General features: G+C 52.5%; 6 protein-coding genes across 6 annotated transcripts; 4 read left to right on the plus strand and 2 right to left on the minus strand.

The window, feature by feature from the left end:
- Positions 1–120: 120 nt before the first annotated feature.
- PG998_000372 (uncharacterized protein) lies at positions 121–1821 on the plus strand (the record flags this gene model as incomplete). The annotated part of the gene is made up of 1 exon (XM_066867190.1): positions 121–1821. The coding sequence occupies one exon, from the start codon at positions 121–123 to the stop codon at positions 1819–1821; it is 1701 nt and encodes a 566-aa protein (XP_066735605.1).
- A 480-nt stretch (positions 1822–2301) lies between these two features.
- PG998_000373 (uncharacterized protein) lies at positions 2302–2648 on the plus strand (the record flags this gene model as incomplete). Its single annotated transcript, XM_066867191.1, has 2 exons — positions 2302–2407; positions 2482–2648. The coding sequence occupies 2 exons, from the start codon at positions 2302–2304 to the stop codon at positions 2646–2648; spliced, it is 273 nt and encodes a 90-aa protein (XP_066735606.1).
- A 425-nt stretch (positions 2649–3073) lies between these two features.
- Positions 3074–3833, minus strand: PG998_000374 (60S ribosomal protein uL23; the record flags this gene model as incomplete). Its single annotated transcript, XM_066867192.1, has 3 exons — positions 3074–3161; positions 3222–3511; positions 3819–3833. 3 exons carry the CDS (start codon positions 3831–3833, stop codon positions 3074–3076), a joined length of 393 nt encoding a protein of 130 aa, XP_066735607.1.
- Positions 3834–4318: 485 nt separating this feature from the next.
- Positions 4319–5196, plus strand: PG998_000375 (uncharacterized protein; the record flags this gene model as incomplete). The annotated part of the gene is made up of 2 exons (XM_066867193.1): positions 4319–4806; positions 4851–5196. 2 exons carry the CDS (start codon positions 4319–4321, stop codon positions 5194–5196), a joined length of 834 nt encoding a protein of 277 aa, XP_066735608.1.
- Positions 5197–7158: 1962 nt separating this feature from the next.
- On the minus strand, positions 7159–8215 carry PG998_000376 (Enolase-phosphatase E1; the record flags this gene model as incomplete). The annotated part of the gene is made up of 3 exons (XM_066867194.1): positions 7159–7347; positions 7386–8093; positions 8195–8215. 3 exons carry the CDS (start codon positions 8213–8215, stop codon positions 7159–7161), a joined length of 918 nt encoding a protein of 305 aa, XP_066735609.1.
- A 6495-nt stretch (positions 8216–14710) lies between these two features.
- Positions 14711–16654, plus strand: PG998_000377 (uncharacterized protein; the record flags this gene model as incomplete). Its single annotated transcript, XM_066867195.1, has 1 exon — positions 14711–16654. The coding sequence occupies one exon, from the start codon at positions 14711–14713 to the stop codon at positions 16652–16654; it is 1944 nt and encodes a 647-aa protein (XP_066735610.1).
- Between the last annotated feature and the right edge of the window lie 923 nt (positions 16655–17577).

Below are 17577 nucleotides of genomic sequence, written 5' to 3' on the forward strand. Positions count from 1 at the left end.
ATTTTTCTTTCTTCCAATTACTATTCAATTTGATTTTCTGGGCTGCCGATTTGTTGGGAGACGAGCCGAGTCTTGGTTATTGCTACCACAAGGTTTAGCTTCTTGTTTCACACAACCACAATGGCGTGCAGATCGAGGCTAGCTCCCGTCCTGCGCCGGGCTGGAGCTTCCGGACTGGCCAGGGCCGCAAACCCGACAGCTGGTGCATCCTTGAATGCCCTGCGATGCATAGCCACGACGCCGGCGAGGCAGATCCGCGCCTCCAGATCGCGACAAGCCAAGTTCACCTCCGACGCCTACCCAGAAATCAAGCGAGATGCGCGCTTCGCGGAGATCACGGCCGACCATGTCGCATACTTCCGAGAGCTCCTGGGCAAAGAGACGGCGCTCATCGACGGCGTCACCGGCGAGGTAGCGGCTGACGACATGGAGCCCTACAACGGAGATTGGATGCGCAAGTACCGTGGTCACTGCAAGCTTGTCCTCAAGCCCGGATCCACGCAGGAGGTCAGCAAGATTCTGAAGTACTGCAACGACAACATGCTGGCCGTCGTGCCCCAGGGTGGTAACACAGGCCTGGTTGGAGGATCGGTACCCGTCTTTGACGAAATTGTTCTCAACACCAGTCGCATGAACCAGATCCGCTCCTTCGACGATGTGAGTGGCATCCTGGTTGCAGACGCAGGTGTCGTCCTCGAAGTGGCCGACCAATTTCTTGCCGAGAAGGGCTACATCTTCCCTCTAGATCTGGGCGCAAAGGGTTCCTGCCACATTGGTGGAAATGTCGCAACGAACGCCGGCGGTCTGCGACTGCTCCGCTACGGAAGTTTACACGGCACGGTCTTGGGCATCGAAGCTGTCCTCCCAGACGGAACCATTGTCGATGACCTGGGCAAGCTGCGAAAGAACAACACCGGCTATGACCTGAAACAACTCTTCATTGGTGGAGAAGGCACAATCGGCATGATTACCGCGGTCTCGATACAGTGCCCGCAACGATCCCACGCTGTCAACGTTGCCTTCTTAGCCGGTGAATCCTACGAAAAGATCCAGCAAGTTTTCAGAGAAGCCAAGAGTCAACTGGGCGAGATTCTTTCCGCCTTCGAGCTGATGGATCTGAAGAGTCAACAGCTGGTCCAGAAGGTCCGCAACAGCAATAGCCCATTGGAGGGTGAGCACCCGTTTTACTGCTTGATTGAGACCAGCGGTTCCAACTCGGAGCATGACAGCGAGAAACTAGAAAAGTTCCTCGAGGATGTCATGACCAAGGAAATCGTCACAGACGGTGTCCTGGCTCAAGACGAAACCCAACTCAGGTCTCTGTGGAGTCAGAGAGAGGGCATTCCGGAGTGTCTAGGGCACTGGGGAGGTGTGTACAAGTATGACCTCTCCATCCCGTTAGAGGACCTCTACAAGCTCGTCGAGGACGTGCGGGAGAAGATTGATGCTGCTGGCCTGAGGGGCGACACTGACGATTTCCCCGTCGTCGACGTTGTTGGCTACGGACACATGGGCGACTCGAATCTCCACCTGAACGTCGCAGTCCGCAGATACGACAAGAGGGTAGAACAGGTTCTTGAGCCGTTTGTCTACGAATGGATTGCCAAGGTTAGCGGCAGTATCAGTGCCGAGCACGGTCTCGGTCTTGCGAAGAAGAACTATATCGGCTACAGCAGAAGCGAGACCATGGTTGCGCTGATGAAGCAGATCAAGAACTTGTATGATCCGGTGAGTAACTCCCTGCTGAGACCAGTCCAAATGTATACCACTGACACTCCATGGCGGCAGAACGGCATTATGAACCCTTACAAGTATGTATAAGAGAGAGAAATGAGTTATACCCACCTCGGTGAATTTATCATCAAAGTTGTAAATAGATAGATCTCATTACAGCAAAATGAATACCAACCCCTTTTAGGGTACATGCGTTTGAGAACCCTGGTACCTCAAACAGAAGACTTGCTAGAAGACGCTCTAGTAATCTAAAGGCCAATGCAAATGGACATGTTCTGATTATGAAGAAGGAATAAGTACATGTCCTCAATTCATCTCGAAGAACTCCAGGATTCGTTCCCGACAAGGCTGGTTGGTGAATGAGAATGACGCTGGTCCACCGTTGAGCGGGCGATAAGATAAGAGCCCCGGAGCTCGCAAGTTTTCCCTTGGGTGCCCGGTAGCAAGGTCATCATCATCATAGACACGAACCAGTCAGTTATTCAGCGGCAGTCCCAGTACACCCCCATTACCGTAGCCAATTGACTACTGCATACATACCCGATCCGCATCCGAAACACCGACAAGATGGACGCCCTCAACGACCACGATCTCGAGAAGTTGAACGACAAGGACAAGGCCGAGCTCCGCTCGTTCCTCAACAACGAGAGCCAAAAAGCGCGCGTGCAGTCTAGTACGTAGATGCCACATACATGGTGCTGGTCCGGGTGACACTGGATTTCTTGTTGCTGACTCTTTCGCGCGCAGCCGTGCACTCTCTGACGGACATGTGCTTCACGAAATGCATCACCGGCAACATCAAGCAGGGCAAGCTCGACAAGAACGAGGAGGGATGCATGGCAAACTGCGCTGAACGTTTCCTTGATATCAGCGGGTTGACGATGAAGCATTTGCAGAACTTGCGACAGGGTTAAAGTCTACGTAGGCCGAAGTTTTGGAAGTTATGGTGGAGGGTTTCTCCTCGGAGAGAATATACGTTCCGATCCTGGCAGACTAACGGGATTGCTTCGTACGAAGTGTATAAAAGCATGTACATTATATGACCTTTCGGAATGATTTTCCCCAAGTGTCTCTTAATTACCCAATTGATAGGGGTAATGCTTAACATCGTCAAACTCAGCTACGAAGACAAGTCACAAAAAAGGATAAGACCTGAGTGTCTGGGCCCTAAGGGTGGGATGTAAATTTCATTTTTCCATTGACCCTCATTGTGCCTGACCCTAGGCAGAACGCCATTCTTAATGCAGAAGATTCATTCATTCCCATGGTATTCCGCCAGTAACGTGTGAACCAGTGCTTCGGAAACCAATCGACCTTTTCATATCCTAACGTGACGATCTTAAACGAGCGCAAGCTTAGTGGCGGCAATGTCGAGAGCGTCGACATCAGCGGTCAGGCGGCAGTAAGCCTTCTTGGAACCATCGGGGCTGCATGCATAGTCAGTAATCAATTGTACGTAGGCTCAGCTGGGAGCAGTTGAAACTCACCGGACGAGGGTGTTGATCTTGGCGCAGTCAATGTCGTAGAGCTTCTTCAGGGCACCCTTGATCTGGGCCTTGTTGGCCTTGACGTCGCAGATGAAGACCAGAGTGTTGTTCTCCTCGATCTTCTTCATGGCGGACTCGGTGTTGAGCGGGTTGATGATGATCTTGTGCTCATCAAGGCGAGCCTCGGAGGGGATGGCCTTGCGCAGGTACTTGGGCGAGCGGCTCAAGACCAGGGTCTTGGGGCGGTGGAAGGTCGTCGAGAGTCTGACCTTGCGCTGCTTGGTGCCGTTCTGTGGTTTTTGTTAATACATATTTCGAGATTCGCAAATTCAATATCGACGAATCCGTCGGAGAGCGTTAAGAGAAGAATGTTACGTACGGTGCCCTTCAGCACAGCCTTAGCGGCGGCATTGGCCTTCTTGTTTCCGGCTGTAAGAGAACATGCATCAGCAATCGCTCTGTAATCAGAACTCGCAAAATCTGCTGCAGCTTGGATGCGATGTCCGTCGGGTCCGCTCAAAAGCAGACGACTTGGTCGAAATCCATTCCCGCAGAGTTGTGCTTGATATTCATATCCATCGCAGTGTTTTCAAGTACCTTTTTGGGGGCCATTGTATCGACGTTGGGCTGTTGGGCGGGTGGTCGTTAGTCGTCGGTTGTCGTGATGTTGCCGGTCGAGAGGAATAGTTTCACTGCTGCGAAAAGATGGCTCGAAATTTCCACCGATAGACAATTTCGCAAGTGGGCGCGCAGCAAAAACGTCTAGGGTTGACAGGGGTCAATTGTGTGGGAGTGGAAGATAAGAAATATGGTGCGGATCAAATTTGATGCGGGGCATTGGAGTCACTGAGTTCTACAGTGCGAAACAAGACCATATTGTGAAACGCACAGTGACTCTCCCAACCCAACTCTTCATAGCATGCCCAAAGCCATGCATCAAGCCTATCAAACTCAGTTTACTTCCTAGTGATGTTGGCTGAAGCCTCTCTATGCCGTGGTCAACCTCGATCTACTTCTTCTTTGCTTCATGCTGCTCAGTCCCGTCGATATAGGGAGATGTATCAATTGACGTGTGATAGCACATAATCGTCATCCCTATGGCGTTGAAGAAGAAGCGAGCCAGTCGAAGCCTGGCACATGGCCGCCCTCCGGTCCTGCAAAAGCCCAAGTCCATATCGCGCAAGGCCACCAAGTCACTGATCAACTCTATACATGTTCTAGAGAAGCGCAAGGCTCAAGCAGTCACAAAAGGAAACGTGGCCGAAGTAGCCAAGATCGACGCTGAGATCACGGCCCTAGGTGGTATCGAAAAGTATCAGCAGGCCAGCTTGCAGGGACAACGGACAGACCGTGGGGGTGATAGTTCGAAGGTTCTCATGGAATGGCTGAAGCCGATCTACCCAGCTTTGAAAGCAGCAGCCGATGGCCCCGTTCGCATGCTGGAGGTCGGAGCCCTCAGTACTACCAACGAATGCTCCAGCAGTGGACTCTTTTCCATGGAGAGGATCGACCTGAACAGCCAAGGAGATGGCATCCTACAGCAAGACTTTATGGAACGCCCACTTCCGAAGGACATGTCGGAGCGGTTTGATATCATCAGTCTATCCCTAGTGTTGAATTTTGTCCCAGACGCTGCTGGGCGCGGCAGCATGCTTCTAAGGACACTGGAGTTTCTGAAAAGCCTCTAGCAAGTGCGGATGAGAAGCTGGACGAGTTTATACCCAGTCTGTTCTTGGTGCTGCCAGCACCTTGTGTCACCAACTCGCGTTACACGGACGAACCAACACTGGAGGCCATTATGAACTCACTGGGCTATGTTCAAACAAGATCTAAGACCACCCAAAAGCTTGTCTATTACCTCTGGACAAGGAAGAATACGATCCCTGGTCGTGGTGAGACCTTCACCAAGAAAGAGATTCGGTCAGGGAGCTCGAGGAACAATTTTGCGATCGTCCTTCGTGTACCTCCTGGCTGATATGCCGCATTACGTACGAGGCATGCCAACAACAACCGCGCCATTGGGGCTTCGCTAGGCCATGATGAGATATGGTAGAAACATCATGTCACACCATAGAAACATCGATGGCATCTATCGCATCATGGAACCATTAACCGGTCCACGATTCGTATCATTCCGGATACGCGACATCGGTGGCCTCTCAACAAATTCTGGATGGATAGATAACTGATGCATACTGTCCGAATCGTCCCTTCTATCTTGATGGTATCGTATTGGCGTAGGAAGCACCGACTGGCCACCCCGAGATCACCTATCAATCAGCTACCCCGCAGTCATGATCAGGCGACCTGCGACAAGTGGAGGCTGGGCGCTAAGTGCCCGGCAGACTTTCGAGAGTGGTTCTGAATGGTGCTATCTCGTGCTCCCTAGTGAGAGTTGGAGAGACCTGACGATCACCCCAATCTGTTATCCAGTAGCGATATCACATCGCTCCACACTAGCCCATTTAAGTTGATATGGGTTTCTTGGTCAGGGTCCAAGGGACGATCAATATTGTTGAGTACGGAATGGGTGCAAATAGAACGATGCATACTAACTTATGCCCCCGTTTGACCGGACGCGCGTCGACCATCGAGAAACGGGCGTGAATCTAGCAAGATAATAGTGGTTGGTGTCGAGAAGCTACACGTCCTCACTACCACCACCCACCCCATAGACAGTCTATACAATACCTACTGCACCTAATGAATGGCCAGCTGAAGGGCGAAACCTCGTAGCGTGAGTGCTATTGCAACCCGATATGATGGTGGTAAGCAACGTGCTTGCCAATGGGCAGGAAGTCCAGCCGCGTGCCCGGGAGTCTTGAGTGGCTGGCGATAGAGTCAAATATTGGAGTGCATGGTGCTAGACTTCAACGGAACTCCCGAGTATTCCCACTCGCCTATCGCCAGGTGTTCCCTGGCTTGAATCTCAGTCGTCGTGCCGGAAATGGTTCTTCTGACCAGCGTCGTCTGGAATTGGTGACACGACTTATGTCACCCACGCGGGGGCTACGTCACTCTGGCCAGAGTGGGAAGAAGCAACCAACGGCAGGTCCCGGAGAGGATCATGATCGCGTGTCTGCGCTGGCAATTAAGGTTGCACTTGAGTCGAAGGTTTCTCTGGTTTTAGAAATGCCAGTCTGGACTTGAGAAGAATAAATCGATCGATCGAAGTGGTATTCCAATGTGAGGGATTACAGTGCGTCTTTCACCACGCAGAATGTTCGGTTCTGGGTGATGCGGATGCGGCCGTGGGTTACTACATGTACGAAGACGTTGTATTTAGGGCACTCTCATTACTACTATTATCGAGACCAGCAGCCCATTGCTGACTCGATATAATGCGATGGTTTCTACGAGCAAATCTGTAAACTTCCAGTGTCCGGGCACCGGCAGCTACCGGCAGGAAGGTTGCCCCTAAAAGGTTCCCCGGCCAGCTCATCCACCATGCCGCAATCTCATCGGACGATGGCGCATTACTATGTATGTCGGGCGTGCCTGAGCAGAGGACTGCGTAGGAGGAAATTGCGGGGAAATATGACGAGTCATGTTGAAGACGGGGCAAAATGTGCACTGTGATAGGCAACCCCCGGATTGTCTCGAGTAATGGTTGCCGATCTGAACGTACAGCACGGTTGGGGATCCCCGATGATACCACTAACAGCCTGTCCTTCGGCCCCTTTCACCATACATAGTAATAAAAAAAAGAGCCATATTGGGCAGTTGAGATGTTGTCTAAGACATCCTTGATATGCCAAGTTTGTACACGAGACAGTTACCATTGCTAGGTTCCATTAGCCCGCTGCAAGACACGAGTGATGGTTGCAGACATGTACATAATGAAGATGGTCGTTACGTGTACGGCACGACTTGGCTTGAACTGGGTAGGCTATCAGGCGGCCAACGTTTCTTCTCGATGGTAGATAGTGCCAACCGACTAATTGCCGTTGGCTTGCTCTACTTCATTGAGTAGGTCCGAGATGGTAGTTCCCGTGCCGGCCGATGGAGCAGCAGGAAAGTCGCTTTCCGTCCTGTTAGTACTCGGCCGTCTCTCTTCAGCCTTGCCATCGTCTAATGGCTTAATCTTCTTGTCCTTGTGACTGTCTTCAGCCGCAACTTCCTCCTCCTTCGTCTTGTCAGAGTTGGAAGGAGCAGCATCAACACCCTCCTTAGGATCTCCCCCTGTTCGTTATCCTCGGTTTCCGACCTATCTCTCTTGCCCAATGCCTCAAGTTTCTTCTCGTTGAGGTTCGCTTCCAAGTCATCAAAGGTCTCAAGTACTGACAGGCGCTCGCGAACGTCACTGGACAGTTCTGCGTTGCCGGCCCTGAAGATCACCTTGCTCTGCATGCCGGCTGCGATGGCAGCATCGACCTCGGCGACATTGTCGCTCAGAAAGAGGAATTGGGAAGGCAGAACATCTGGGTAGTTGCCTGCAATCTTCTCGTAGCTCGCTGACTCGGTCTTCAGGCCTGCATTCACCGTATCGAACCAATCCGATATCAGCATCGTCAGGTCAGAAGGCTCGGCATTTGTGTACTTGAAAAGAAGCTTCTGCGCCGCCACGGACCCTGAGGAGTAGATCATGAGCTTCATACCCCGACCGTGCCATCGAGCCAGCATTGGGGCCACATCTGGAAACAACGGGGCCTTGATCTGGCCAGATCGGTAGCCCTCCTCCCATAGATACCCCTGGAGGTTTTTCAGGTAGGAAACCTTGACATCACGCGAGACGAGATCGACAACATGGTCCTGGAAGGCATCCTGCGACCCCGAGAATTCTACAGGGAAAGCATCACGATAGGCCTTGAACTCTGGTTTATCCCATTGCTCCTTTACCGTCTCCGGTAGGGCCTTCAAGGCATGGGGGAACTGAGGTGAACTGTTAGCATTGTGACCAATTAGCTCATGCAGAAATTAGAGTGGCACAATAGCCCCAATGATCTGCCACTACCCCGATCCAGAACTCGTACTCCGACGGCCTTAGGCTCCATGCTCGCAACTGGCAAGTTTGTTTACCATGGATAGGAAGTTTCCGGGTGTAAAGCATGATAGAAAACAAGCCAACTTGACGAAGCACATCATCGCCGGGAAGATCCACACCATCTGCTGTGAACGATGCACCTGTTCATCTGTAACAACTGATGTTGTCTTCTGGAATGCTACAGGATGGATCCCGTTGGGGTCCAAAAGTGCGCCGAGAAAAGTAGGCAGAGCAGGGGTGCTTCTTCAAGATACTTGGTTTGGGCTATCTTACCAGGACATCCTTCACAAAGGATATTGGGCATACTGTGCCTTCTGATAACAAGCAGGTGTATTAGCAAACTTGTCCACAGGCTAATGCGGCGCCGCATAGCGTACGGCGATCAATGGTGGGTAACAGCTGATAATGAAGTGCAAGGGAGGTCATCAGGTCGTCATGTAGATTGGTCCTTACCAATGTCGAGCAGCACGACTTGCACTGCGGTAGAGGCGGCCATGTCTGCGATCCAAGCGGTGGGCACCCGTGGGGTCGGGAGGAGACTCGTGTGGTGTTCTGGATGCGGGATCTCTTGGGGGGCTCCTGCAAATCGAAGCTTTGGAAGAGAAAATGCCGGGTCCGGTATCCAGCAAGCAGTCGGGGGCGGGTATATTCTTCGAGCCCTATACTAGACCTCCCGTTTGACAGCAGATATAGAGTAGCTGGGGGAGGGGTGGGAGGGGAGCGGTGTGCGGGCCAACTCGGCAAGATGGGCGCAACAACCAAGATTGAACGCCTGTCGAAAACTCTGCAGAGGCTGAGAGAGCCTCAAAGATGCGAATGAAGCGGGAGTGATGCCGAATTCGTCTTCACGATGGTATCGAAATCTCCGAGCTGGGTAAGGTGTGGTGTGTTTGGAAGGGCGGTCAAGATGTTGAGGTGTCTGGATTCGGCAAAGGGTGGAGGGGTCCTCCGTCCGATAATTCGATAACCGGATCTGATAGAGACAGAAGCGACGAAGGATTGCCCCGGTCGGTTACAGCGGTAACCACGAGCCACCTCTCTCAGCAGCCTTCAAGCCTCCCAAGCCTCCAAGCCTCTCGGTCGCTCTTTTTTCTCTCTGAACGTCCCAAGCTTCCCTTCCACTAAAAATGTACGGCCATGCAAAGCTGTGGTCCCTCCTCCTCCTGTGGGGTCCTCCATCCTCATGCTTGATGCGTCATGTCGGCAAGAGGCTGGGATCCAGTTCAGGGATCCATCGCAATTACTACATCTCCAGCCTTCAATCCGTTGCTATCGACTGTTATATTATCAACTCATTTAATACGCCCATTGGTGGCAACGAACGGAACTGCTGGTGGGCGTGAAACCCGAGATCCCGACCATCTACGGAGTATCTTCAGTGCCAATTCCTCGAGGCGTATGAACCTGGGGAACAGCCCCCAACAGACCCCGCTAGCATGGACTGGTTGGAGACGCCGCAACAGTAAGTCTCCTTCAGCTTTCTTGGGATTTGGAGAAACTGGTGACTTGACTCGCTGCCGACCTGCCATGCTTGACGCCATAGTAAGTAGTAGTATGGGGAACAAGAGCGCGCGCGACGTCTTGTTTCTATTCCGAAATCATATCCACCTGGGCAGACTTGCAGGACGGAACCCGCCTACACGACAATGGAAATACATTTTCTCATGCAACTATGCCCCATGCCCCAAACACGATGGCAGGTCAGAGAAAGCCTCACTTGCTCACTTATCAATTTGTATCAAACGCCCAATCTGGAAGCGCAGCAGTCCACCTGGACAGTCCGACGCTGGATTCCGATTGGGGATAGTCGCAGGAACCCTCAGAGATTCGTCTCTCCTCGTGCATTAGCCCGGGTGGCCATGCAGCTAAACCTGCAGGAGAAGGGCTGGGTAGTCGAGCATCCAAACAGAATCCAGAGTTGGCCTCTCGACTTATTTTAGCAGTAGTGTTATTGTTATTACGTTCGTTATCCTTGCTGCCACCTGCTTGCTACCCCAACAACCGACGCGCATCAAGTGAGGGTGTCTGGTGTCTGGAAGGATGTGGTGTGGTGTATCACAAAAAGTAGCACGGCATGAATGAGAGACACCACCCTCGACAAGCTGATTCGTCGCCGGACCATGATGGTTCTATCTTGACAGACACCAGGACGCCAGGACAAGGAGGGCCGGCGCTCACCGCTACAAGGTGTTTATGTCTGTTCGCTCCCAAACATTGAAAATAACAACAATCTGTTTCAAGCGGCACGGGCATCGTCGACTGAAGTGTTGACGCATGACGCTGGCAGGTCTAAGCGGTGGGGTTCAATGCCCGCCTGCCCGCAGAACCCCTCAGGCTGGGGAGATCTTCGAGCGAGAACAGACCAGACAAGACGACAACGAGCGACACGATACTCGGCTCAGTGCTACGGAGGGGGGTAAATAGAGGGACGTCTCGTAGATCATCCATACTGTTGGCTTGTCATGTTGTCAGGAGGTCATTCCCGCGAGCTAATCTGGACTCATGAAACTGGGGAAGAATCCATCTGAAACGACAAGCCGTCGAACGCGTAGCCAGGTGCATGCTCGTATGTACATACAGCAAGCAGCCCATTGCACAAGACAGAGTTCAATTTGCCCGGACCATGGTCATGTTGATATTCTGATGGGCAAGCCTAGCACCAATTGTACAGCCCCGGTGGCAGGTGGGCTTGGAGGAGGCCGCGTTTGCCACTCAGGTACCGCCGCATATCACGAACTATCGGATGATACTCTCAGCGTTACCATTTTCGGGGTCACACGACAGCCTGTCGACATGCTTGGGAGGAACGGTTCGGCGGTCCAGAACCTATCGACCTCTCGTGGATTTCCACGTACTAACGTATGTATGTACAGCCTGACAGACGATGGACAAGCACCCGTCTCATCCCTCCCCACCAAAGTGATTTCATCAAGCAGATAGACATGACATCGATTGCAGCAGAACTGATAGCGATCGGGCCGGCTCATGAAAGCTTCGTCACGAAATATGGGAAGCTCTTGTCGTCAATCGTCACTGCGATGACGAAGAAGCTGGCAGTAAAGGCACATACCACGATGCCACTCTTCTGGCCACTCAAAAGCAACGTAAATGCGGCCCACCGATTGAGCCGGGGTTTTTGCCGGCAGACGCGCCGCCCCAGACGAATTACATCTGCAGATCTCTCTATCGACAACAGCGTACCGTTCTGGCATAGCCAATGCGGTACAATGAACGAACAAGCAAGCTGTCAGCGTTTCGTGATGGCTTTGTGTACTGTGCCGTGCTGCTGTGTTGTAGCTGTAGTTGTAGCTGAAAACATTGTACAATTAATTGTCTTCCACTAGTGCAGACACTTCGGAACTGACTAACCATACTCTAATAATTACTCAATATCGCGAAAAGCTCAGGCTTTTCTTTCGTTTTGTCGGGGTCCAACGCATCGGGGACGGGGTCCTCTTTGGACACGGCTACCCGTTCAACCTTCCAGCCCATCCGAAGCATCCAAGGCCCATGTTATCTCATCCATCGTCGTTCGCTTCGCCAATGCACGCCGAACGGCCATAACAGGATCTCTGTGCCTCGAGGCGCCCGATGCATAAGATGGTTTAAAATTATAACAGAGGCGGTCAACGGTCGCCAGTCAAGAGCCAAGTCCCGAAGAGGCCTGAGGCCTGAAGGAGGCCAGCCGTTGGTCGCCAATATGCAGGCCTAAAGGAGTGCATGCGCCAGCCTGACCTCCCTCCAATAGAGACTTCTCAACTTCTACGTGAAACAGAAGCTGCTGGAATCCTCGATGATCTGAATACAGTATGCTTCTACCGTGCGAACACGGTGATGGGTGTGCAGGACGACAGGCCGGCCTCAGGATGGGCAAATGGCCCAGAAGGGAGAACAATGACCGAGCGACCAAACCTCAGATGCTTGAACTTTCGTCAGTCGGCTTGTCGGTTGGGGTCCGCATTCAACAACGTGTTTGAAAACTGTCTTTATCATTAGGGGCCAGACAGGCTTTGTTCGGTCGCAGGCGGTTGAGATACTCGCTGGAAGACCAGGGCAGTACCTGCAGGCCACGTTGCTCGTTCTAGTTAAACTCGACATCTCTGCACTCTAACAAGACTGTTGTCTACTCCAAATTTAGGTACTGGGCGGTGTATCTCTTGCCAGCCGGCCTTCGCTCGCAGTTCGCAGTACGTATACGTACACGGTGCAGGAGCTGCTAGCCTGCATTTTCTCGCATTCCTGCCACGGCAGTGCCAGGAGGAGATTGGCCAGCTTCGACAAGCTTCCATCTAGAGGACCTTGGACTGTCCAAGCTGACCAAGTAGCGTATTCGCAATCCTCGGCCAGAATGACACTGTGGTCTGAGTCGTGCCAAGGCGTTGCCCATCACGCTGCCAGGGAACGTGGCTATCGGGGTACCTGGAGTGGACGGCGCAACGCCCCCCAACGGCCGGTCATTCAGGCGAACCAGGGAAGTACTTCGTTATCGAACACGGTGGTATTGCTAGCATCGCCAGTAAACATTATGATCAATTGGTCGTCATCGAGGATGGTTTCCCAGTTATCCCTACAGTACGTCAGACTGTCCTCGTTCCAAGTCTAGACCCGACTAGGTACTGCACAACAACAACAACACAGGGTGACAAGCCTGGAAATGAGTGGGTGGGCGCTTTTGGCTGTGCAGCGGTATTCCTGCATCTGCTCTGGTCTGCCCAGTAGCCAGCAGCCAGTAGTCCGTAGTCTCTCTGCCTGCCGCTCTGCCTGCTGCTCTACCTGCCGCCCACGCCCACGAGTCGAAGACCCCTAGTCAATCTGCTGGTGGCTCCGTCACTCCACCCCAGCTCTTCTCGATTGCCCATCCACATCCATCGCTCCATTGTCGTCCCACCCTGCAGGCGTGAATGACCGACTATCTCTCTTTCGCTCTTCTCTCCACACACACCAGTGCCCGTTCTCGTCCATCTCCCCTTTGGTCATTGTCGCTCTATCCTATCCTGTCTTGTTCTTGTCCTGTCCTATCCTGTCCCGTCCTCTCTCTCTGCCCTGCCTTCCTATGTCTGTCGTCCCTCCATCTCCTACCGCTTCTTCGTCGTGACCGACTTCATCGTTCCCCTTCTTACCTTTCTGCACTTTCGTCCTTGTCGCTCACTGTTCCTTTCTCTCTCTGTGCAAAACAGCACAAACAACCCTGATCTTGTTGTGCTTGTAGTCCAATAAACCGTTGAACAAAGAGGGAAAGGGATATTGCCTCCCTATCCGTTCCTACCTAATTAATCACTGTCGTCTTCCATTCAAGCGGCCACCCCGTCTTTGAAGTCCGATCTCCCGCTAAGAAACCGCTGCCTCGCTCCAGCACGAGACCTCTCTGTTTAGGTCGAGACAGCCTATAATCACTCGATTCCCGCCTCTTCCTTATCTTTCTTCCTCCCGCTCCGCACCTCACGATTTGCAATCACTGCCAACTCGACCTCCGTCAAGCCTTGGAAGGTGCTAGTGTGTACCTGCTTTCCACGTCACACACCTGCCTTGCCTGCCTACTCCATCGTCAACTGGATCCGCAATCAAAGCCGGGACCACCCAGCTCGTGACTCTGCCTTCCCAACATATCGGCCATCTATCGGTCCAAGGAGTCACACCCGTCTTCCAATATAACATCTCGAGTCAAGCCCCTGCTGTTCGATATCGTCGAGTGCTCTCCTGAACGACTTCGTATCACACCTACCTGCTTTGATCTCCCGAACCGGTAGACCAGTCATCTTGACTTGGTCGTTCGACCTCTATCAACCAACCGTCCATTCAATACCTCCCACCACTATACGTCGACCACCCCCAGCAACACCGCCTCCCAGCGACACCTTCCAGACAATTCGAATGCGGCCATAGAAGTAGACTTACATCTGTCTTTTCAGACCGTTGTATTTGATAAGCCTTTTACCGACTCGACTGTACCTTGTTGCCCCTTTTCGTGTTGTTGTTCAGCAACGCAAACGCTCCTGGTCTTCGTCAACATCCACGACAACACCACGACAACCCAAACAACTGTCACTCTTTCGGATTTTCATTACTCTATTAACTTCCATGTCCTCATAACGACTATTTCCTTCCATTCTTTCAGGGCCGACGGTCCATCTTTTTCATGAACAATTGCCTTGTTTTCCATTTGTCCAGCAAACCAAATCAAAATACCCCTCGATGAGCATCTGACTAGTGAACGACACGGAGTTTTATACCTGCTTTCTTCATCGCCTACAACTTATTCGCCTGTACATTCCGACCTCCCAGCTCTTCTCGCGCTTTTCTCGCCAACTCGAATCATCACTCGGTCTCCGGAATTCCTGTGTTCACCATCGGATTGGATCTGTACACTGATACGTGGACACCCCCTTTTGCATCGACTAGACGGCCAAGCAGGAGAAAGGCTCTTGCAAACTTGTACCATTACCCGTGGTTCTCTCTTCCACACCCTCACTTTTCAAATACCCCGTCTCTCTACCGAGACGACGTCATGGAATGCTTGCGAACCAAGTTTCAGAATGGCGTTGTACTCGGAGGGAGATACCAAACAATCTCCCCTCTCAACCATGGGTCTTTCGGAATGGTATTCATGGCCAGGGATCTCCAGACCTACCAAACAGTAGCCATCAAGTGTCTGACCAAGAGATCGGCCGTCTACGATGCCGGCGTCGACTTCGCCATTGATGACAACTCGGAAGAGCTGTTCTGCCATCGCCGCTTGGGCTCGCACCCCAACATTGTCAGCATGAGCGACTCTTTCGAAACTGAGGCTCATAACTACATGGTTCTCGAATTCTGCTCCCGCGGAGATCTTTACGAGGCGATCCGGTCGGGATGTGGACCTTTGGAGACCGAGCATGTCCGTCAGTTCATGTTGGAGCTCGTCGAATCTGTCGACTACATGCACTCCAAAGGCATCTACCATCGAGATATCAAGCCCGAGAACATCTTCCTCACCGAGTCGGGATCCCTGAAGCTCGGTGACTTCGGCTTGGCGACCACGGAGAAATGGTCCTTCGAATCCACAGTTGGGAGCGACCGATACATGGCCCCTGAGCAATACGACTCGGCAGGTGCAGGTTACTCGCCTGCTCAGGCCGACATCTGGGCAATTGGGATTTGCTTGTTGAACATCCTCTTCTCACGCAACCCGTTCACCACCCCGACCGAAGCCGATCCGTTGTTCTTGGACTTCTCCCGAGACAAGCAGTCTCTGTTCGATGTCTTCCCTACCATGTCCCAAGACACCTACGAAGTCATCGTGCAGTGCATGAGTCTGGATCCTTCGAAGCGCTCCCTGGTTGGGGCTAAGAATGCCCTTCGACGTGTTGTCAGCTTCACAACAGCGGAGGAGGAAGACGACGAGTTCTGCAACGGCGAGCGCAGCGTCGCCTCTGCGAACCGCGAGCCTCTGCGCACTCCTTCAATTCAAAGCCCCCAACTGGACCAGGGGTCTTTCCCATGGGCCAAGGCTCTGCATGGTCAGCCCATGCGCCAGCTCAGCGCCATTCCCGACACGGAGAGCTACAGCGAGGACTTGTTCCCCAAGTCGGAAAACACTGTGGACTGGATGTCGTCTGTTCAGACCTCTTCGATCGCTTCGGTTCTCACTTCCAATCTCGGTGCATCCATGAACTCGCTTTCCATTAGCCGCCCTATGAACATGCCAGCTCGGGCCAACGCCAAGGTCTCACCAATGGCTGGTTCGTTGCCGATTGCTATGGGCAAGCCTAAGGCAAACCTCAATGCGATGTCCATGGTGTTCGGTCGCCAGAAGGATGTGGTGTCGAAGAGCTGGAGCGACATGTGGGATGAGGATATCGAGGAGGATGAGGAAGAGAACGAACGCCAACTTCAAGCACTCAAGGAACTTAATGCCAGGAGTTGGAGCCAAGAGAGCAAGGAAGAGGCAACTCCATCTCAACCGGATCAGGCATCCGCCCAGGCGCCGGTGTCTGGTGACGAGGAGCCAGAGGCTTCGCCTGTGGATGACACCTTTAGCGATATCGACGGGGATCTGGTTGCGGACGGGTTCTTCTTCCACGAACCGGCACCTCCGAAGCCGTCCGAGGATCTTGGTCATCACTACTCGCCGCCTTCCAAGCGAAGTGGGATGGACAAGTGGGCCGCCCTTGGGGAACGCCGCCGGGCTATCAACGCGGCGGCGGCGCCCTCAGAGAAGCATTCGGCCCCCTTGGCTACCTTGACGAAATCACGACAAATTGGATTTAAATTCAACAACAGCAATATGCACGCGATTGGTTCGAGCGTTTGGGAACACGCCAATCATAATAATCACAAATTGAACCGGGATCACGCAATGCCGCGTGATTGCCCGTGGAACAAAGGCCGAGATACATGGAACTGGCGCCGGGAGAAGCGCCACGATTTCGGTGACATTGAGTGGGTTGGCCACTGCCAGGGTGTTCATTAACTGAACTTGCCTCGCATTGTGTGTCTCTTGTAGTTGGAGCACATCTTTCCACAACACAACGGGTTTGTCAGGGGTCTGCCGCCTTTCTTTTCAGCAGTGTTTTTATTTGGTTTCTAGTTTAGATGTTTGGAAAGCGAATGGTTGGATGGGAAGGAAGAAATAGGCGGATGGAAAAGACCTTCTTGCCTCGGGAGGTTCTCAAGAATTCGGCCTCAGCTGGACTTGGGTGACCGTCGAGGTTTTTACTATATTTGGATTTTGGAAAAGGCAGCCCTGCGTTCCCGGTGGATTGATCTAGCCTCAACTCGCTCTCTGCGTATTACATATTCTCCTCAGATAACTCAAAGAATACCAGAAGTTACCCACTCAACCCGACACTCGCACACTTGACCAAGCCGTTGCTATGATACTGTGCCTGCCTATGCCCCTCTTCACTTATACGCAAATACTAACTCGTTATTCCCTCGGGTTTGCTTACTATCAGGCCAGACGAATAGCTAGGCCAACCTTGGCAGTCGTTGTTCCATTTGGTCAGCTCATCCTGGCGCCACGGCAGAGCTTCGGATGCCTGCTTGACTCGTAAGTCTTACTTTTCCTAGGAGCAACCCCATCTGCCTGGTGCTTCTTCGCCGTACGTACCCCCTCAAGTCCTGCTTGGCAAGGCTAGGCCATCTGCCTCTTGGTGGTATGACGACTCATTGGTAAGAGATGAGAGCATACGACTCCAGCGGGGTGGCTTTTCTGACGCGCGTAAGGGGTATATGCCAGTAGCTATATAGTTCCAATCTCGATGAAGTATGATATCATGTTCTTGGTAATTACACGGCGAGAAGCATGAAGCAAACTTATAATCTTCGCTTGCTCCCCTCCCGCCCCCTCTTTTGCTGGACATGGCTTTGTGCGAAGATGAAGCCTTGAAGCAT

This window comes from Apiospora kogelbergensis (assembly GCF_038363985.1).
Source record: "Apiospora kogelbergensis strain CBS 113332 chromosome Unknown utg000001l_segment0_segment0, whole genome shotgun sequence".
Lineage (NCBI taxonomy): Eukaryota > Fungi > Ascomycota > Sordariomycetes > Amphisphaeriales > Apiosporaceae > Apiospora > Apiospora kogelbergensis.